The sequence below is a fragment of the Oryza glaberrima genome, chromosome 7, assembly GCF_000147395.1.
Source record: "Oryza glaberrima chromosome 7, OglaRS2, whole genome shotgun sequence".
NCBI lineage: Eukaryota > Viridiplantae > Streptophyta > Magnoliopsida > Poales > Poaceae > Oryza > Oryza glaberrima.
Genome location: NC_068332.1, coordinates 4150238 through 4171128, shown reverse-complemented (window position 1 = coordinate 4171128; position 20891 = coordinate 4150238). Strand labels below are relative to the sequence as shown.

The 20891-nt window shown below is 44.5% G+C and overlaps 3 protein-coding genes across 3 annotated transcripts; all 3 read right to left on the bottom strand.

The window, feature by feature from the left end:
* Positions 1-4801: 4801 nt before the first annotated feature.
* Positions 4802-5866, bottom strand: LOC127779583 (non-specific lipid transfer protein GPI-anchored 5-like). The gene is made up of 2 exons (XM_052306395.1): positions 5356-5866; positions 4802-5255 (listed from the first exon to the last, which is right to left on the bottom strand). Exons 1-2 carry the CDS (start codon positions 5693-5695, stop codon positions 5083-5085), a joined length of 513 nt encoding a protein of 170 aa, XP_052162355.1. The 5' UTR covers positions 5696-5866; the 3' UTR covers positions 4802-5082.
* A 2359-nt stretch (positions 5867-8225) lies between these two features.
* LOC127780104 (non-specific lipid transfer protein GPI-anchored 20-like) lies at positions 8226-9725 on the bottom strand. The gene is made up of 3 exons (XM_052307055.1): positions 9257-9725; positions 8792-8857; positions 8226-8657 (listed from the first exon to the last, which is right to left on the bottom strand). The coding sequence occupies exons 1-3, from the start codon at positions 9624-9626 to the stop codon at positions 8482-8484; spliced, it is 612 nt and encodes a 203-aa protein (XP_052163015.1). The 5' UTR covers positions 9627-9725; the 3' UTR covers positions 8226-8481.
* A 454-nt stretch (positions 9726-10179) lies between these two features.
* Positions 10180-15595, bottom strand: LOC127780013 (potassium channel AKT3). The gene is made up of 10 exons (XM_052306973.1): positions 14947-15595; positions 13662-13719; positions 13231-13548; positions 12620-12865; positions 12418-12516; positions 12261-12293; positions 11969-12154; positions 11665-11862; positions 11470-11545; positions 10180-11345 (listed from the first exon to the last, which is right to left on the bottom strand). The coding sequence occupies exons 1-10, from the start codon at positions 15522-15524 to the stop codon at positions 10441-10443; spliced, it is 2697 nt and encodes an 898-aa protein (XP_052162933.1). The 5' UTR covers positions 15525-15595; the 3' UTR covers positions 10180-10440.
* Positions 15596-20891: the final 5296 nt, after the last annotated feature.

Sequence of the window (20891 nt, the reverse complement as noted above, 5' to 3'; positions counted from 1 at the left end):
AGAAGTTTGATAGCCTGATGCACCAGATGATAGCCTATGATAGTGATTTGAAGCCGGTGTACTTTGTCACTAAGTTTGTAGAGGGCCTTAAGGATGCTATTTGTACTGTTATTATGGTACAACGTCCCCAGGATCTGGATACTGCTTGTTCCCTGGCTTTGTTACAGGAGGAGGCTATGCTGGGAACCAGAAGAGTTGAGATATCTACTCCTGCGAAATCTATTACCAAGAACTCAGCTCCACTTCCTGTTCCTTTACTATCTCCTAGACCTGCTGTGTATGAAGAGAAGAAGACACCAGAAACAGCTAAGAGCAATTTCAGGGAAGACAAGCTCTCCTCATTGAAGGCATACAGGAAGTCTAAGGGATTATGTTTTACATGTGGTGAAAGGTGGGGAAGAGATCATAAGTGTGCTCCTACAATTCAACTGCATGTTATTGAGGAATTATTAGAAGCTTTGCAGGAAGATAATGATCCTGATGGTGAGGATATTATAGCTGAGGCTGAGGGAACTTTAATGGCTGTGTCAAGTCAGGCTGTAACAGGGGCAGAGGCACCAAAGTCTATCAGGGTGCGAGGCTGGGTTCAGGGCACTGAGCTTCTGATGTTAGTTGATAGTGGCAGTAGACATTCTTTCATAGATGATCAAGTAGCCAGCAAATTAGAAGGAGTTCAGCAATTAAATCGCCCAGTGCAGATTAAGATAGCTGATGGAGGTACTTTGCAATGTTCTAAAGTAATACCTGATTGCCATTGGTGGCTACAAGGGTGTCCCTTCAAGTCTGAATTCAGAGTGCTGCCACTTGGGGGTTATGATGCCATCTTAGGAATGGATTGGTTGGAGCAATTTAGCCCTATGAAGGTTGACTGGGTACAAAAATGGTTTGAGTTCTCATTGAATGGTAAAACTATTAAGATTAATGGCATCCACTCCCAGACCAACCAGTGTGCTTTGATTTCTTCTTCACAAGTCAAGGCATTAATGAAAAGCAACTCAGTAATGCATCTTCTGCAGATACAGCAAGCAGAACAGACTGATAATGCAGAAATACCTGAAGCTGTACAATAAGTCTTGAATCAATACCAGGATGTTTTCAGGGAACCAACAGGATTACCTCCAAAAAGAAGCTGTGATCACAAGATTCCATTAATAGAGGGTTCCAATCCTGTAAACCTCAGACCATACAGATGCACCCCAGCACTCAAGGATGAGATTGAAAGGCAAGTCTCTGAAATGTTGCAGTCAGGTGTCATTCAGAATAGTAATAGTGCTTTTTCTTCTCCAGCACTGCTAGTCAAGAAGAAGGATGGAACTTGGCGACTTTGTATTGACTACAGACATCTAAATGCAATAACTATCAAGGGAAAATATCCATTACCAGTCATAGATGAGTTGCTTGATGAGTTAGCTGGTGCAGCCTATTTCTCTAAATTGGATCTCAGGGCTGGATATCATCAGATCAGATTACAACCTGGAGAAGAGCATAAAACAGCATTTCAGACACACTCTGGCCATTATGAGTACAGAGTGATGTCCTTCGGCTTAACTAGAGCCCCAGCTACCTTCCAAAAGGCTATGAATGACACCTTGGCATCAGTTTTGAGGAAATTTGCCCTGGTATTCTTTGATGATATACTGATATACAGTCCCACACTGGAAGATCATGTGCAGCACCTTAAGCAAGTTTTGCAGCTTTTGCAAAGTCACCAATGGAAAGTGATGTTGAGCAAGTGCTCTTTTGCACAACAACAACTCGCTTATCTAGGCCATATTATTGGAAAGGATGGGGCCACTACTGATCCTTCCAAGATAATTGATGTAGTCAATTGGAAAGTGCCTGTATCAGTTAAGAAATTGAGAGGATTCTTGGGATTAGCTGGGTATTATAGGAAGTTTGTCAGGAACTTTGGGATTATCAGTAAACCACTAACCCAGTTACTTAAGAAGGGTGTTTCCTTTCAATGGTCCTCGCAGGCTGATCAAGCTTTTCAGGCATTAAAACAAGCTTTAGTGAGTGCCCCTGTCCTAGCATTACCAGATTTTTCTAAAACCTTCACAATTGAAACAGATGCATGTGATGTGGGAATTGGCGCAGTACTGTCTCAGGACAAGCATCCAGTGGCTTTTGTAAGTAGGGCACTTGGCCCGAAGACAAGGGGATTGTCAACTTATGAGAAAGAGTATTTAGCTATCTTACTAGCTGTTGATCAGTGGAGGTCTTATCTGCAGCATGCCGAATTTGTTATTCTGACAGATCATCATAGCCTAATGCATATTACTGACCAGAGATTACACACACCCTGGCAACACAAGGCCTTCACCAAACTGCTAGGATTGCAGTACAAAATTTGTTACAGGAAGGGAACATCTAATGCAGCTGCAGATGCTTTGTCCAGGAGAGATGAAGATGTACCTGATCAAATCTGGGTTATCTCTGAATGCTAGCCCCTTTGGTTAACAACTGTAGTACAAGGTTATAAGTCAGATGAACATGCTAAGCAACTAATTACTGAATTAGCATTGAATCCTGATGCTAGGGAGCACTTTAAGTTGGAACAAGGTGTGCTGTGATTTAAGGGTCGAATCTGGATCGGTCATAATTTACCATTGTAGCAGCAATTGGTTATTGCCCTACACGCCAGTCCGATAGGTGGTCACTCGGGATTTCCTGTGACCTACAAAAGAGTCAAGGCATTGTTTGCTTGGCCGCGAATGAAGAAAATGATACAACAATGGACCAAGGATTGTGCTATTTGCCAACAAGCCAAACTAGACTTGGCCAAGTACCCTGGGCTTCTTCAGCCATTACCAATTCCAGAAGGTGCTTGGCAGATTGTTTCTCTTGATTTCATCGAGGGACTACCAAGATCAGAGCGATTCAATTGCATTCTGGTAGTGGTGGACAAATTTTCTCGCTATGCACATTTCATTCCACTGTCACACCCATTCTCGGCCTTGGATGTTGCCGTGTCTTACATGAAGAACATTTACAAACTGCATGGCATGCCCAAGGTACTGATCTCTGACCGAGACAAGATTTTTACCAGTAAGCTGTGGGAGTTCCTGTTTACAAAATCTGGAACTGCATTGCACCTTAGTACTGCTTATCATCCACAATCTGATGGTCAGACCGAAAGAGTGAACCAATGTTTGGAAATGTTTCTTCGATGCTTCACTCATGCAGCTCCTTCTAAGTGGATTACATGGCTTCATTTGGCTGAGTACTGGTACAATACCTCAATACCTGTTTCCATTCAGCCCTGGGCAAAACACCATTTGAAGTCCTCTATTGCCACAAACCTCTGCAGCTAGGCATCACACTGGAGGCATGTGCAATTCCTGACCTGGATATGTGGCTACAGGAAAGGAGAATTATGTCTGAATATTGCAGCAACACCTCAACCGTGTCCATCAAAAGATGAAGTTTCACGCTGATAAGAATAGGACATTCAGAGAATTCCAGGTTGGAGACTTGGTCTTCCTAAAGCTACAGCCCTATGTGCAGAAATCTGTTGCTAACAGAGCTTGCCACAAACTGGCCTTTAAGTACTATGGTCCTTTTCCAATTTTGGCCAAGGTTGGTACTGTTGCTTATCATCTTCAGTTGCTAGATGATAGCATTATCCATCCGGTTTTCCACGTCTCCTAGTTGAAAGCTGCTCATGGGTTCAGACACACTATACAAGCTCAGTTTCCTCAGTCTTTGAAGGCAGCTGTTTACCCCCTTCAAATTCTGGATCAGCGTGTTGTCAAGAAAGGTAACAGAACTGTTTCTCAAGTTCTTGTCCATTGGTCTGACTCTGTTGCAGCAGATGCTACTTGGGAGGACGGGGTCGATCTCCAGCAACGCTTTCCAATGGCACTGGCTTGGGGGCAAGCCAGTTCTCAAGGAGAGGAGCTTGTCAAGGCCTCATCTGTTGGAAAACAAGACAAGGGTGAGCCTGTTCGTAAGGAGACGGAGCTGGCGAGAGGAGGTAATTCAAACCAAGAAGCTGATGCACTGAAGAAGTCCAGCCGGCCCAAGAAGACCAATCCTCGCTATAAGGGGCCCATGTGGGTAGAATAGGCTCTTTCTTGTAATAGGGGAAAGAACTGTATGAGCTGGCCGTGAGAGAGAGATAAATACTAAACTGTATTCCTGACTCGGTTTTACTTATCGAAGAAATTGGCGGCGGCGGCGCTTGATCCGGTTGGATCGAATCGACGAAACTACCTGAATTCTTGTGTGAGAGAGTCGTGGAGAGGAAGAGGAGTTGACACCCCACAACCCCGTTCGTCTCCTCCACGTCTCCCTCTTCCCTCACCTCCCGCCGCCGCCGCCGCCGACGACGAGGAGGCCACGCGAGAACCCCGGCCATGGCGTTGTCTTCGTCAGCTCGATCTTCCCGGAGAAGACGACGACGACGGGAGACAAGGAGTTGGTTCAGTTACCACCTGCCGGCTGCCGCCGCAAGCATCCTGAATTAATTTCTGATGTACTTTTATTTTTTCTTCTTCTTTTTTTGTGGTCGTTGTTAACGACTCTGCTCACGCCGTACTAGGTCAAAAGTTTCTTCAGTTTACCAATTACCAAACCCAATTAATTAATTGATTGATTAATTCTGGATTAGTTTCTGCTTTCCCTTTTCCATCATGTGGTTGGTAGAAGAACTGGTAAAGCTTGTCTGGGTCTCTGGCAAGAACAAGATATGGCAATCCATGGAGCTTCAGTTACTAGATTAATGCAAGATTATCTTCAGGAAAAAGCCAGTGCATGCAAACTTGTCGGATTGGGAAGAGGAGCAGCCACAAGAATCAAATTAGGGAGAAATACAAGTTTTTATTCAGAATTAATGGAAGTGATGAATCAATCCTAGATAATAATAATAAAAAAAAGATAATCAAACAAGCTCCTCTGATCGTGGCACAAATGGGAGCAGCAGTAGCATAAACCAACGGAGGAAGAACAGCTCAAATCCGTAACGAATTCCTACACGCACGCGTGCCATGCTCACATCACATCGAAATCCTCAAATGCGTGCACCGATCAAGATTGATACAGACGGTGATAGGCTTGCCGGGTTCGTCGTCGACGTCGAGCTCACACGGCGGAGACGGCGTAGACGGCGGCGACGACGATGCCGGCGAGGATCCCCACCGGCGAGATACGGAGCGGCGCGACGCCGGAGCCCACGGGCGTCGCCGGCGTCGCCTTCGACCCTGTCCCCGCCGGAGTCGTCGGCGTCTGTCCTGCAGGAGGAGCAGCAGCGCCACCTGCACGCACGCGGCGAAGGTGTTCGTCAGCTATCTCGTGCTCGTCGGAGACCAAGAAATGGCGGCGAGATGCCGAGAGGAGAGAACGCGAGCTACTTACTCTTGCAGTTGCTGACCGGCGGCGTCTGGACCTTGCAGGCGTCGGGGAGGCCGAGCGCGCGGGTGCGGTTGATGCTGAGGCCGAGCGCCGCCGTGTCGGCGTTGAGCGCGACGCACAGGCACTCCGGCTGCGACTTCACCACCTCGCCCAGCTTGCCGCAGCACGACGCCGACGGCGCCGTCTCGTTCCCGGTCAGGTAGTTGAGGCACGGCGACATGCTCAGCAGCGTCTGCGTGCACCCGCTCGTCGACGACGGCGTCTGCGCCGCCGCGCCACCGGCCATCAGCGCCACCATCACCACCGCCGCCGCCGCGCCGATCCACGCCACCCTCGCTGCCATTCTTGACACTGACAAGCAAACAAGCAAGCAAACAAAACTCTGCGTAGGTGGTACAAGATGCTCTTGGTGTCTGAAACTCTGAATATAAATCTGTGCCTTTTTGTGCTCGATCTGTGTCGTTTTTATAGGGGAGGAAACCAAGGAAAGTTGCGAGACAGCAATGCAGGGTTGGGTCAGGTTGGTGAGCTGAATCTTCCTAATCTCGCCAATCAAAATGCCATTTAAAAGAAAAATCTTCTCTTGAAGGAGTTGTTATTTGTTCAGAGGCCAGACAGCTGTTCAGAATTCAGACAAGCAAAAATCAGCAAATGCAGTACTCCATCGATTCCATTTTAATTGACGTTTTGGACAATGACACGGTCTACAAGATATATCTTTAATCTTAATTTTATATTATAATATATATAATAAATAAATGCATGTTTACTTTTATTATAGTACTTTAAAAGACATATATATATATATATTGTTCTATTTTCTTTAAACTAAATATTTTTAAAGTTATTGATGGTCAAAGTTATAAAAGTTTGATCTCAATCTTGTCAATTAATATGGAATCGGAGGGAGTACATCTTTGAAGTTTGGAGTATTCAGATTAGGTAGCCAGTTCTTTTTTTTGACGCAAAGGTAGCCAATTCTGGATTTCTGGTCTCTGCCGTGTTGGAAGAGATTAGCAACGGTATGCGTGTCATAACATGATTTCTTGTCCTTTTAATTTGGATGGTTTTTACGGATCAGTAGCAGTAATTACTGGCCTGGAAAAATCGTATACTTTTCTGCCTGAAACCACAAGGTCAAAGTTTGGAATTACTGTTTCTTCTAGACGCACTTCCGTGAAGAAACAAGAGCAAGTGATTTGAATATTATTAATATACAGGATTTTTCAGGCATTCAGGAAAACTGAAACCCTTCATTAATTTCCTTTTCTAAAAAGAAACAACAGCTAGCATACAAAATAAAGCTCCCAAATTTGCTAGTAGTACTTTTAGTTAGGGAGGCTGGTCGTAAAGCAGACAATAATTTTTACACAAACTAGAAGCCAATCATCTTTACAGAAAGCAGGCTTATCAACTTATGGCTAGTGTAATTTGTCTTGGTTTAGTCATAAAGCACCGGCCATTCTGGAAGTTGCACACAAAAACATATGAAATGTGCAAAGTCACTATATAATTCATTCTTTTGTTGCAGTGGCATCACATCTCCCATGTTTTCAGTTGGTCGGATAAATCATTCATGTGTGTTCCCTTTTTTCTTCTTCTTCTTCATGATACTACATCCATAAGCAGTAGCAGAAGTTGCAACGTGGTTTGCTTTTAGAGCAGTAGCATTCTCATATTCTTGTTCTTTCTGTAATTTGTTCATAAGGTTACCATGCACAACGGACGCATCGGATGATCTCTGATAATTCTTGGTGTGAAATAGGAGTATGAACCATGTTGACATCATCTTTTTTTCTGTACATAAAAATGCAGTTTATATTTATTAAAAAATGTTCAGGTTTCTACTGGGTATTCATTCTTCTGCGTGTAAATTTCAGGGTAGCAGATGAGCCGTGTGTAGTCACTCCAGTGGATTGTTCTTGCTATGCTGAAAAGCAACATGGGAATCTCACTGTTCTTTTGCTGTTATGTTTGTTGCAACCACTAATTTGACTCGACCGGATGGATGTTGGGGGTTGTTTGTTTGGTTCCAAATCTAATCTTACAACTCAAAGCTTTAGGCAGCATCCCATTTTCTTAAGCAAGTACTCCCTCCGTATTTTAATGTATGACGCCGTTGACTTTTTTTTATCAACGTTTGATCATTCGTTTTATTCAAAATTTTTGTGTAAATATAAAAATATTTGTGTCATGCTTAAAGGACATTTGATAATGAATCAAGTCACAATAAAATAAATGATAATTACATAAATTTTTTGTATAAAACAAATGGTTAAACGTTTGATTAAAAATCAACGGTGTCATACATTAAAATATAAGATAGTATTACATTTTTTTAAACATTGAAGCTATCGTTTGACCTGACTTGTATCATGATCCACTTTACAGTTTACACAGCCACTACATTTTTCATGGGGGACATACTTGCTTTTTTTTTTTCATGTTATTCACTTCTTAATTTCCGTTTACCGTCTACCATGTAGGCTTAGGCTTTGGTGTTGTTCGGTAGGTGAGGTTGTCGCTGCGGCTGCTACAGTCTCTGGTAACCGAACATCCCCAAATTTACTTAGAACCGAGGAACATATTTTAAAGATATTTTTTTAAAAAATAAATAATTGAGTTAGGTTCTATGAAAATCCTGTAAAATCTCTATGTTCAAAACAAGACCTTAGAGATTGATAGAATGCTATTCATTTATCAAAGATGTTAGCCTATGTTTTTTTTTAAAGATAAGTTAGGCATAGATTAAATGTCTCTAACATACATATTTCTTTATCTTTACAGTAGAAGTTATCTTCTCTATAAAAAAAAAAATCTACCATAGAAGTTCAAGAAAACTAAACAAACACCACTGAAGACACCAAATAATGTACTACTATAATATTACCCAGCTCATGACTTCCCACAAAAGAATGGAATTTCAGTACAACCAATAATCCAAGCCACTGGTACACAATGGCACCAATCCGTACGCAAATTCTCCTACACAAATCAAAACAACAGCACATACACAGATACACTCAAACACGCCACAAAAATTATAGCAAAATAACACAAACTAATTTAATCGATTGGTCAATCAACCAACAGCCAAATGAATAATCTGATGATGAGAAGTTGAGGCTTTCAGAACAGCATGGCAGCTAGCAGCAGCAGAAACGCAGGAAAACCGGCATTGGTGGCGACCCTCCGTGCAGAGCTGGGCACCACCTGCGGCCTCGTCTGCGTCTGGCTCGTCGCCGGCGGCGTGGCCGTCGCCGTCGGCGATCCGGCACCGGCCGTCGACTCCGGCGGACTTGGCGCTGTAAATTTGACAAAATAAAGAAAATGATAGATAGTTTAGTTCCCATCACCAGTAAAAATTCTGACAAATTTTGGGCTGTTTGGCATGTGTTGCAGATGAAGTTAGAGCGGATTCAGGCTAAATATTTCTTACGCAGTGGTGGCATGGCCGGAGAAACTGCAACGGGTACTCCTGCAGCTGGAATCTGAGCTGATGTATCTGAAAATAAAAACAATACATAAATTAACCGTATCTTATAAACCATTTAAAAGACACAAATATTAGGGAATCACCTAATATCAAATAATTAGACGGGGTGAGGCTATAAACCCAGGTCATCTAGCCCACCACCTTGTGGAGCTAGCTGGAAGACTCCTGAGCGTTTCTCTATCTTATAAACTTTTGAAATACACATCTGGCTCGTTTGGAACATAGGGTTCTATAAGATAACCTTTCTCGCGCAAAACAACAATTTGTTTTCTTTTAAATGCCACATTTTAAATTTAACCTTTCTCGCGCATATATTATTACTTATATACTATCTTTGTCATTAATCTTTTGCCTAAATTTTTTTTGTTCTAACAACAAATATGAAAAACCGGAGATGATGTTTATTACCTTTGCATTGGAGGGGAACAGACATGGAGTTGCAGGCTTTAGGCAATGTAACGGCTAGCGTCCGGTTGATGGGGATGCCGAGGGGCACGTTGCCGGTGAGGACGAGGCAGGCGCAGCTGGCGCTCGTGTTGATCATCGCCGCCACCGACTGGCAGCACTCCGCCGTCGGCGCGCCGCCGCCGGCGGCCGTGCCGTTGCCGCCGCCGCCGCCGCCGCCGCTGGTGATGAAGTTGAAGCACGGCGTGAAGCTGGTGATCAGCGACGCCGTGCACGACGCCGCCACCGCCTGCCCCGACGCCGGCGCCGCCACCATTGCCACCACGGCGACCATCGCCGCCGCCGCCACGGCCACCGCCTTGTTGAGCTCCATGTCACTGTTTTGCGGTGTAATTGATTGCACCGTAAATCGTCCGGTGATCTTGTGTTGATAAAAAAAAAACGTCAACAGTCACGTCTCACTCTAACTCGAAATTGTTACTGTTTGATGATGAAGATTGTAATGCGCTATGAATTCGTTTATATAGGGGGGATGGGAGAGTGGTTGACGTGTCGAATTGAATTGGTAGATCAGAAGTTGGTCATGGCAGCGTAACCACCGTAACCAATTAATCCTTTTTAAGATGTTTGTGTCAAAGTGTTAAGAGTGTTTGAGGTCATCTTGGTTAGGAAGGGTTCGTCACCAAATGCCTTTGCTCTAGCCGGAAAATATGCTGATGTGTCATTTTCACCTTGTAACTAATTTAGCTTCCGTAATCTTAATCTGATCGAATAGTGACATTATTGTTGTAACAACCTAATTTGACCGGCCATAATCCATATGACAATGCTAAATTGAGGAATTTCCGTACTCACATTTCTATTCCTTCAAAAATTCTTTCCCAAACGACTCATTTATATATAAAATTAATTAAGAATTTGTTTGGAATGCTAATGGAGAATTTGTAGTATTTCTTGTACAACTGAACCAGCTCTCGTGATATGCACCGTCGGATGTTGATCTAACGGTCAGAAAATGCTCGCAAGGGGATTCGGAGATTTCTTCTCCGATCCCATTTTAACCCACTATTAATATACAACTTTCTCTGGGTCCTTTCTGCTAATTTCCCTATTGTTACATCGATACATCTTCTCGGGCCTCCATCTGGGCCGCGAGTGTTGGATCGGACGGCGGCTATTGATTCCTACTACGATTTTTGGGGTGGGACCCACTTGTCAGTGACGAGGAGGAGGTGGTCGCCGTCCCTGACGAGCCGCGCGTCGTCGACGTCGGCGCCGCCGCTCGTCACCACCCTCGTCGGCGACACCCCGAACCTCGCCGCGCCGAGCTCGAGGAGACCACGCAGCGTCTCCGGCATGAACACCAGCTTGCTGCTCTGATCCTTCCCGCCTCGCGACTCCGGGCAGGAGATGGCCACCCTCACCAGCGGCGGCGAGCTCGACGACCTCTCCCTCTCGGCGGCGGCGCCGCCGCCTCCGCCGCCGCCCCTGTATCCGCCTTCGTGATGGAACGCGTGTGACGAGGAGATGACGCCGAAGAGGGAGTTGCGGAAGTTGGCCATCCGCTGCGGCGTGCTGCGCGCGGAGGCGGCGGAGGTGGAGGACGTGCGCCCTCGCCGCGACGACGACGACGGCGAGGAGTCCACGCCGTCGCGGAGCGGCACCGGCACGATCGCCGACGCCGGCGGTGGCGGCCGAGCCTTGCGCGGCTCCTGGCGCGTCGCCGACGCGAACGCGAGCTGCATGTCGGCGTGGCCGCCCTGCTCGGCGACGGCTCGAGGGGTGAGGCCGTTGACGTCCTCGGCGTCGGCGTCGGCGCCGTGCTCGAGCAGGAGCCTCGCCATCTGCACGTTGCCGTCGAGGACGGCGCGGTGCAGCGCGGTGGTGCCGTCGCCGGAGCACGCGCCGGACACGTCCCCGCCGTGCCGGACGATCTCCCCGAGCAGCGCGGCGTCGTTCTGCTCGACGGCGACGCGCGCGTACGGCGCCGCGTCGCCGCCGGACAGGTCGGCGCCGGCGTCCACCAGCAGCTGCACCACGGTCTGGTGCCTCCTGCACAGCGCCTCCCACAGTGGCACTCTCCCTTCTGGATCTGCACATCACTTGATCAAATTTTCATCAGAATTTTCTTTTTCAAATGACAATTTGAACTGAGCATGAAAATAGTATAAACAATTGGAGTATGCATTCTTGATTTGAATTTGAAAAGCATATACCTCTCGAACTTGAATCAGCTCCATTCTCCAACAGAAGCCTGACACACTGCTCATTCCCATTAGAAGCTGCTATATGCTGTCAAATTCAGTAACAATACACTCTGTCAATTTCAGATTAATTTCACACACAAAACATACAAGCTTAAAACAAATGTTGCATCTAAAGTTTGAATTAACAAGAAATCATTAGTGTACCAGAGCTGTGCGGCCATAATGATCAGATTCATTAGGGTCTAATCCACGCTTCAGAAGCTGATGCAACAAGAAGCTATCCCCTTTGGAAGCTGCAAAGCAGAGTGTGATTGGGAAATCCATTTGGCCCCTGGCCAACATGTCATCGATCTCCTTTGCGACAGCAACAATGGAGGCAATTTCTTTCTTCTCTCTCAGATACTAAACATCACAAGGAAGAAGAAGAAGAAGAAGCATCTGAATAGATCAGAATTTTCCCCTTTCTCGATGCTGGGAGCGGTTTTCGTTGTCGGAAAATTTTGCTTACCTGAATAAGATTGTTCATGACAATTGTCCCATCTGCAATGTTGGACTGGATGATCCTGAGGAATGCGGCCCGGTCCAAGCGAAGAAGCTGGCACAGTGATCTTGTTCTTGCTGTGAAGAGCTGAGGCCTGTAGCACAGGACCCCGATCTCGCCGACGACATCTCCTGACTTGGCCATCCCTGCTAGCTGCAGATCATTCAAAGAAAAAAAATGTGAATTAGCATTTGGTATTTTTGATGCATTTGTTCATGAACTGATTTTGAATTATGGAAGGTACAGTTAATACACTTGCCTGCTCTATACCATTATGAAGCTCTATCAACTCCTGTAAATTGCATCACTTACATTCATCAGCAACAACCACTTTGCCATTTATTTTTTGTTACAAGATCATCGCTTAGATTTTGAAAATGGACAATGATAAAACAAGTTATAGGGAGTGATTTTACCATACTACCAGAGACTATGATGTAGAAATCCGCAGGCGCTTCATTCTGCAGTATGATATCCTCTCGCGGCGCAAAGTACTCAGCATTCATCTCTGAAACCTTCACTCAGATTACAATCACAGAAAATATCAACAACTCATGAACATCCAACAAGAATTGAAACAATAAACAAAACTCACATAATCACACTGAGATCAATTACCAGCTGAAAGATGAGATCGTTTGAGACACCCTCGAAGAGGTAGACATTCTGGACAAGGCCAAAGAAGAGATGGTGTGAGATGCTTGACTTGATGGCCTTGGGCAACGCCTCGAATGTCTCCTGCTGATGGAGCCCTTCTGAATTCGTCCTGAACTTGAGGCTCAGATGTGACACCATCTGCTCCTGCAGCCTCGCCGGCAGCTGATGCCGCTGCGCGAAGCTCGTCGCCGCTTGGATCATGTCCCTCTTAATTCACACACCAAAAACCACCCAAAATTCAGACAAGATCAAAACCAAGAACACACCAAGAAATTAACCATCATGTGATGTGAGTACTAGAGTATACTGAACCAAGAAACACCAAAGAATTGCTGCTGATCAAGAACAGCAAGGGATCGATCAAAGAAAGTGAGTGACTACTGACGAATTTATGTCTCTCTTAATTCACACACCAAAAACCACCCAAAATTCAGACAAGATCAAAACCAAGAACACTCCAAGAAACCATCATGTGATTCGAGTACTAGAGTATACTGAACCAAGAACACCAAAGAATCGCTACTCTTCAAGGTCAGCAATGGATCGATCAAAGAAAGTGAGTGACTACTGACGAATTTCCTGGTGCGGCTGGTGCCGTGGACGACGAGGTTGGTCATGTTGCCGATGATGTAGGCGGTGAGGCCGAGGTTGAAGAGCATGTAGGTGGTGGTGAAGACCATCTCGCCGGTGTTCTCGGCGTGCATGTCGCCGTAGCCGACGGTGGAGAGGGTGGTGATGGACCAGTACATGGAGGCGACGTAGCGGCTCCAGATGCTGGCCTTGTGGAAGTTGGGCATGTAGGCGCTGATCCAGGTGTTCGTCGGGTCAGGGTACCTGTCGGCGAGGAGGTAGTAGAAGCAAGCCGAGCAGTGCACCGCGAACAGCGTCACCTGCGCCACGACACGAGGAAGAAGACGACGTACGAGTACGACGACGGTGACAATTTTTTTCTGAAGATTGAAATGTTGAGGATTCTTCAGATTCTGAACCTGGCGTAACTTACGCAAACGAGCTTCACGCATCGAACCCAGAAGTAGCTGAACTTCCTGTCCTTCTCGAGACTGAATTCAGATGGAAAGAAATTCAAGTTACAATAAATTTTGTAAAACACCGCCAATTATAATAAAAGTTGCAGAAAACCATAGGAATGTTTGCACGTGACATATAATGCAAGTATTATAGTTTTAAAGTTTCATAAAGTCACATCGTTAACGAATTTGATATATACAGATGTAACATTTAAATGATGAATAAATAATTCATAATATGATTGTAAAACTCAAAATTATAATAGATTAAAGCCAAAATGATCTAACATTGTGATTTTATAAAATTTTACGTGTGAAAATCTCTATGATTTTGTATAACTTAGAGCATAATACTCGTGGTTAGATGAAATTTACTCATAATACTTGTTGTTGCCTCCTGGCTGGTCTGCCCTCTCCCACCCCGTGGCACCTGGTTCCAGGACTGGTGACCGTCCTCCAGGGCCTGCTTACCTGAGCACCTCCGCGACAGCTTCAACTCCCTGGTGCTCCTGGTCTCTTAGTGTCTGTGGGAGGAGCGGAACTCTAGGGTTTTCGACTCCGCTCACTCTTCGGTCTCAGTGGTTCTGGAGTCCGTCCATGCAGAGGACCATCTGTAGTCTTTAGCTGGCGTTGCCACTTTTAGGGATTTGTTGGGAGTCTGGCTGGGCCCCTTCCCACTGCTTGAAGTCTGTTTTTAGCCGCCATAGTTTCTCTAAGCTTTAGTTTTTCCTTCTTTTGCTTTTTCTTCCTTCCCCTAACATAAGCCAGTCTGGCTGATTGCGTCGTGTAACTAAAACTCTTTTTCTTCTAATATATTGACGTGCAATCCTTTTGCGCGTTCGTGAAAAAAAGAAATTTACTCATAAGATTAAGAGGTGACGACGTATACGTGGTAGTTTACCGAGCAAAGAGGACGCTGATGTAAACAATGCGCTACTATTCATACATTGAATTTGTCATTTTTATATCTCAACGTGTGAGTTGAGTTTGGACCTAAAATTTTGTAGAGTTGTATAGATATGTTGTACGTATGTTGTCAATTTTTTCTAGAATTTCTCATAACCATTTGGATAGTTTTTAAGCAAACGAGTGGACATCCCTCGAGGGATCAAAATAGTTTCCCCTCTAATTCATCATCTAGATTGTATAACTATAACTTATTAGAATATAGATAAAAAAGCTGAATTATTTGAAAAGATTCTGACAGCTGCAACTTCTTCTAAAATCAGAAACTTCCCGTATACGTAGAAGGTAGGTTACCGAGCAAAGAGGATGCCGACGCGGTGGAGACGCCAGAGGCGGAGGATGCCGAAGAAGCCGTAGGAGCGGAGGTCCGGCGGGAGGATGCGGCGGGCGAGCTCAGTGGGGATGGTGGCGACGACGTCGAGGACGAACCAGGTGGTAATGTAGCGGAGCGCGATCTTGCGGGGGTCGTCCTGGAGGAGGAACGTCTTGGGGTCGGTGTAGGCGACGAAGAAGGTGAGCACGATGTCGACGGCGAAGAAGGCGTTGACGGCGTTGTCGGCGGCGGCGAGCGCGCCGGCGGGCTCCGGGACGAAGCCGAACTCGAAGGGGGTCACCCACGCGGAGTAGACGACGAGGAGGATGAGGTAGTTGTTCCACAGCTCGTAGCGGCGGTCGTAGGGGGACACGACGAACCGCCGGAGCCGGGCGTGGCGCTCGCCGCCGCCCCGGGAGCCCAGCGACGGCAGCACGCCGCTCGAGAAGCTGAACCGCGGGCTCGCCTGCGTCGACGACAGCTGACGCGTCAGCTCCGCCGATCCCCCGCCGCCGGCGGCGCCGCTCACCAGCGGGACGGCGCACTTGGTGGTCGGCATTATCTGATCGTCTTCGGTCGTCGTCGCCAGCGCCGGCGACCTCCGATGTCTCGCGCGCGCGTCGATCTCTCCGAGCCTCTGATATCTGCTTCCCTCTATCCGACCGAGCTTGCAATTGCATGCGGCCCCGCTTAATTTAGGCGCGCGCGCCGCGGGAGTGGCGGGAGTTGTTAATTTGTTGTTTGTTTTTTAATTACCGGTAAATTAATTAAGAGGACTGCTACAAAACGGGATCCCGTTGCAACAAGATAGACATATTAACTATTCTCTTGTACGAGTATCATAGGTATCAGATCCTAGATATCACAGGTGCCGGGTAACAGATATCACAAGTATCGGGTACCATGCAGCTGTTATTACAACAGGTATCAGGTATAAGATATTGTCTTGTCTAGGTTTTCTATTGATGATAATAGCTGCAAGGATAATTCATATTTTGATGATACAAATGGGCCGACTTGGGCCTGGTTTACACTGATTCATCAGATTGGGCTGGGCTTTTGACACTGACACTTCGCTTTACCTTTTCGTTTAAACAAGCATTATGCGCTTGCTTTGGCTAACATACTCGCGTAATGTATTCTCCATAGAGATGGATTTTCAGGTATAAAAAAAATGTACTTCTCCCTTCTAAAATGTCAACAAAATATATAAGGAAAATTTAGAAAACAAATAAACAGCCTTGGTACGATAATTAAGTTACAGCCATGCATCTTGTAGAAATTAGAAATGTAGTGATAATTTGATGTAAAGATCAATGAAAGAAGGAGCAAATCTGGTAGTGATAATGACTACACCCTCCGTTTCAGGTTATAATACGTTTTGACTTTGCTTAAAATCAAATTGCTTTAAGTTCGACTAAGTTTATAGAAAAAAACTAGCAACATTTTCAACCCAAGATAAATTTATTATAAAAATATATTTAATTATTGATTTGATAAAACTAATTTAGTATTATAAATATTATTATATTTGTCTATAAATTTAGTTAAACTTAAAATAAATTGATTTTCACCAAAGTCTACGTCTCTTATAACATCAAACGAAGGGAGTACCATTTTTTTTTGCAAGAATAGTGACTTAATTTCTGGTGTTATATGTGAATGCATTTGGGATATATAATTGAGCTCTCTCTTATCTCCTTGCTAAGCTAATTAATTTGTGTTATCTAAAAATCATTAATCCAAGCATAAACATTTCTATCTAAAAAATGACTTAAATATACATTCAGCAGACAAACTATCTAGAAAGTACAAATATATATGGTGATAAGAGATCTTGAACCAAAATTTGTGCCTTAATATACCTGAATGTATAATATAGTAGTACCTACTACCTTTTCCCCTACACCTGTTCCATCAAATGAAGTCCTTTTGCGCTCATCAAGAACAGTGGCATATTCCCACAGCATACACCCCACTAGTCTCCAACATCAATGACATGCATGATTTTAATTGGAGCTTTTGCCCCACAAAACCTCTAGTTTACCTAAAAGTATTTTGATCCACTAAATCCAATGCTCATATCATAGTTGATCAGGTTTCTCAAGCAAACTGAATGGGATAGTACTCCTTTTTGGATTCTTGCTCTCTTTCTTTAACCAACATCAGTACTAGCTATATTTATTTGCCTGTCAACTTCATGAAGAGCTCACGCAAGAAGGAAAATAAATGTGAAAAGTATCTAGAAAATTCTAAAAATAAAAGATTTATAGTTAGAAAATAATTGAGAAATATAAGGATACAGAATTTAGTCATCGGTCTTTAAGAAATGATCCCACGCAGGTTATTTGATAGGGTAGAAAAAAAAAAGAAAGGAAGTAGAGAAAAGGATGTGGTTTGTTAAACGCCGGACAATTCAATGGACAACCTATTAAATTATTAATCTTATGAATATATTGTACGAAATTAAATAGGTAACCGAATTATTTGTATATCATGTGAATATGACATGGAAAGTTCATGCAATGATGCAAGTATGTATCAGTCGTTTAATCCATTGACAAAAGCAATTTATATTTAAAATTCGAGGGATTAATTATTAGTTTTTAATCAAACTGTGATTTTGTAACACTAATAGAAAAACGATTTTTTATGATGTTGGCCTATTATTTTCGCTTTCGGCCATACGCGAAAACCGCCAGAAAAAACATATCGAGGGGTGGGGGGCCATGGACCGCCAGCGAAAACCGATTTTCGCTGGCGGCCAAGCTAAGAGGTCCGCCATAAAAAAAACTCTATTATTTTAGGCGGACCTCTTAAGTGTCCGCCAGCGAATGGCGGTAGGTAAGAAAGACCGCTACAAAAAAAATTTGAGACGAATAAAATCCACTACGCCCCCACCGCCCAGTCCGTCCTTATCCCTTTTCCATTCTCCCTTCCCACCGCCCAGTCCACCTCTCTCCCTTCTGCACCTGTCCTCCCTCCCTTCTCCACCGCCGCCAGCTCGTCGCCTTCCCACCACCGCCGGCTGTCGTCGCCATAGCTCCGGCCACCGCCGCATACGACCGCCGCTCCGGCCCCCTTCTCTTCCTCTTCCAACTCCTTCTCTCCCTCCACGGAGAGCGCGGCGAAGGCGGCGGCGAGCTTAGGCACGGGCGGCGGCGCTCGGGAGCGGGCGGCGGTTCTCGGGTGCGGGCGCGGCGGCGACTCTCGGGCGTGGGCGCGCGGTGCTCGGGAGCGGGCGGCGGCTCTAGGGCGCGGTCACGGTCGGGCGGAGCTCGGGCACACAGGGAGGGCAGATCCGCCGCCGCCGGGCCTCGGGGAGGGTGGCACCGACCTCGATGCCGTCGACCGTGCTGCCCGGCTCCCTCCTCTCCGACCTCGACGCCGTCGACCATGCTCCCAGGGCTCCCTCCTCCGATCGTGTTGCTAGATTTGATTTTTTTTTTCTTTTTTTTTGCGTGTTGTTCCAGATGATGCACATATTTTTGATCTGTGTAAATGATGTTTGATCTATGCTGATGATGATTTTGTATTTCGTATTTGAATTTGGAAATGAGCAGCGAATCTAGATGTGGATTTGAATTTTGAAATTAATGAATCAATGGGCGGTTGCATGGGTATTTTCACTGGCGGCTACGCAGGTGCATGGGTATTTCTTTTTGGGCCAAAAATATATTTTCACTGGCGGCTGATTTAACACAGCCACCAGCGAAAATCCATTTTTGCTGGCAGCCGTCTTAAGCCAACGCCAGCGAAAATAGATTTTTGCTGGTGGTCAATAACCGCTAGCGAAGATCTTTGCCTTTGGCTTTGTGGCGGCTGCAAATTTCTCCAGCAAAAATCTAAAATAGCCGCCACGAAAAATGGTTTTTTAGTAGTGTAAAGTTCTCAGTTGTTTGATGTGTGATTTTTATAATAATTGGCTGTAGTTTTTTAAATAGTTTAAAGGCAGTTATGAATCTATTATTAAGAAAAAAAATTAAAGAGGTAAGCGATCGAATGAATATTTGTAAATCATTGGCGCTGGCTAAGTTGGACGCATTTCAAGAGTGAAGATGGTGTCATCTGCCTCAGTTTATCTCCTTTTTCAAAAAGATAGGTAGCATTGGTTTTATGTGCATGGCTTTTGCAATGGTCCGTTTGAATTCTGTGTGCGCCGGCCACACGAATTAATCAACATTGCTGGCTCATGAATGATGATAGCTGCATCTACACCATTTGTTGCTACTTTTTTTTCTATGACTGGATATCAATTATCTATCATTGCTCAATACGATAATGATAAATCAAGAGAGAGTTGATCTAGTCAGTCGCGACGATTGATGTGAATGAATGAATACAGTTGATGTGCTCTTTTTTTATTATTACACGAAAGACAGATATATATACACACACCAAGATAATATATATCGTAGACACTGACGAATATGTCTCCTAACACACGCTTAAAGAGAGATAAGGCCATTCACAATCTAAAACACCAGACATAGTTTCTATAAACTCCACATCATCAAGAAACTAGTACTAGACACCACTCTTCCAATGCAAACACTACTATTCCATGCTTAAGTTTAATGCTAATTATCTCACATGATGTCTTGGATGTTGTGTAGAAACTATGTCTCATGCAAGACATGGTTTCCCTCTCTTTCCTCATTTATTCACTTGCCACATCACTTTTTATCCTATGTGGTAGTTTATTTAATATTATGGACAACATTCTAATATTGGGTTGAGAATGGCCTAAGAGATAAATCCCTATACCAATAAAATCCTATTGAAAGCGCACAACCAATGTCATTAATTAATGGGATTCAAACCCTGGTGTGGATAAAGTCAGCCCTGATACCTGACCGAGCTACATCACCGGTGCTTTCTTTTAAGGGCGACGCTCCGATGCTTTTTATTTGTAGTATATACTACAAGTATAATTAATCTGAACCGTTTATTTTTAAGGGTAGATTAGTAAAGTTGGAGTAAGTTAGTTTGGGGTTGATTTGGCACTTATTTCTTCAGGTAGGTCCCATGGTCAAGCCTGCTCCTCTTCGCAATTAGGCCGTGGCGTTCTGGGCCGGACGGACGTGTTGATGAGGGGCGCACACATGTACGTGACTACACGTCCGGTAAAAAAAAATAAAAAAATGTGTCGAATTAAAAAAAATAAAAAGAACGTGTCTGTGGCGTAGGATAAGGTAGGCTACAACGACAAGAAAACTGGTTTAAAGTTTTTAAACTTAATGAAACTCAGTTTCAATTTGAGACGAAATTTATACTATAATAGAACTACTATATATTTTAGGACACATCGTATTTTATATCCGGAATTCATCTGGGAATGTCCGAACCAAGTTGGAAAAAAAACACATGGTTTTTTTTGTCATATACACATAGAATAAAGGAGAAATATTATTTTAGAACAAAATTGGTTATGTCCGGAATCCGTCCAGTCTGTCTGGATCGGGTCGATTAAAAAACACGTGGTTTTCCGTCCAGTCTGTCTTGTGGACAAAGAACAAATGAGAAATGCTATTTTAGGACAAATTTGGTTACAACATGCGAAATCCATCCGGTCTATCCGGACTGGGTCAATTAAAAAACATGTGGTTTTTCGCTCGTGCGCATATAGAATAAAGGAGAAATATTATTTTAGGATAAAATTGGTTACGCTCGGAATCTGTCTGGTCTGTCCGGACCGGATCGATTAAAAATTAAGTGTTTTTTAGTCTTGCGCACATAAAACAAAGGAGAAATACTATTTTAGGAATTGGTCACAATGCTCGGAATCCGTCCACTTCTGTCCGGACCCTCGAGTCGATTAAAAAACATGTGGTTTTTGCTTGTGCGTATATAGAATAAAGGAGAAATATTATTTTAGGACAAAATTAGTTACGCTCGGAATCGGTCCGATCTGTCCGAACCGGGT

Coding starts and splice junctions, on each gene's coding strand:
- LOC127780013 (XM_052306973.1), bottom strand. CDS start 15,524: ATGCCGACCACCAAGTGCGCCGTCCCGCTGGTGAGCGGCGCCGCCGGC. Junction 11,546..11,664: donor ATTATGGCCGCACAGCTCTG/GTACACTAATGA, acceptor TGAATTTGACAG/CATATAGCAGCTTCTAATGG. Junction 11,346..11,469: donor AGCTGATTCAAGTTCGAGAG/GTATATGCTTTT, acceptor AGTGATGTGCAG/ATCCAGAAGGGAGAGTGCCA.
- LOC127780104 (XM_052307055.1), bottom strand. CDS start 9,626: ATGGAGCTCAACAAGGCGGTGGCCGTGGCGGCGGCGGCGATGGTCGCC. Junction 8,858..9,256: donor TGTTCCCCTCCAATGCAAAG/GTAATAAACATC, acceptor TTTTATTTTCAG/ATACATCAGCTCAGATTCCA. Junction 8,658..8,791: donor TCCGGCCATGCCACCACTGC/GTAAGAAATATT, acceptor TCAAATTTACAG/CGCCAAGTCCGCCGGAGTCG.
- LOC127779583 (XM_052306395.1), bottom strand. CDS start 5,695: ATGGCAGCGAGGGTGGCGTGGATCGGCGCGGCGGCGGCGGTGGTGATG. Junction 5,256..5,355: donor GCCGGTCAGCAACTGCAAGA/GTAAGTAGCTCG, acceptor GCGTGCGTGCAG/GTGGCGCTGCTGCTCCTCCT.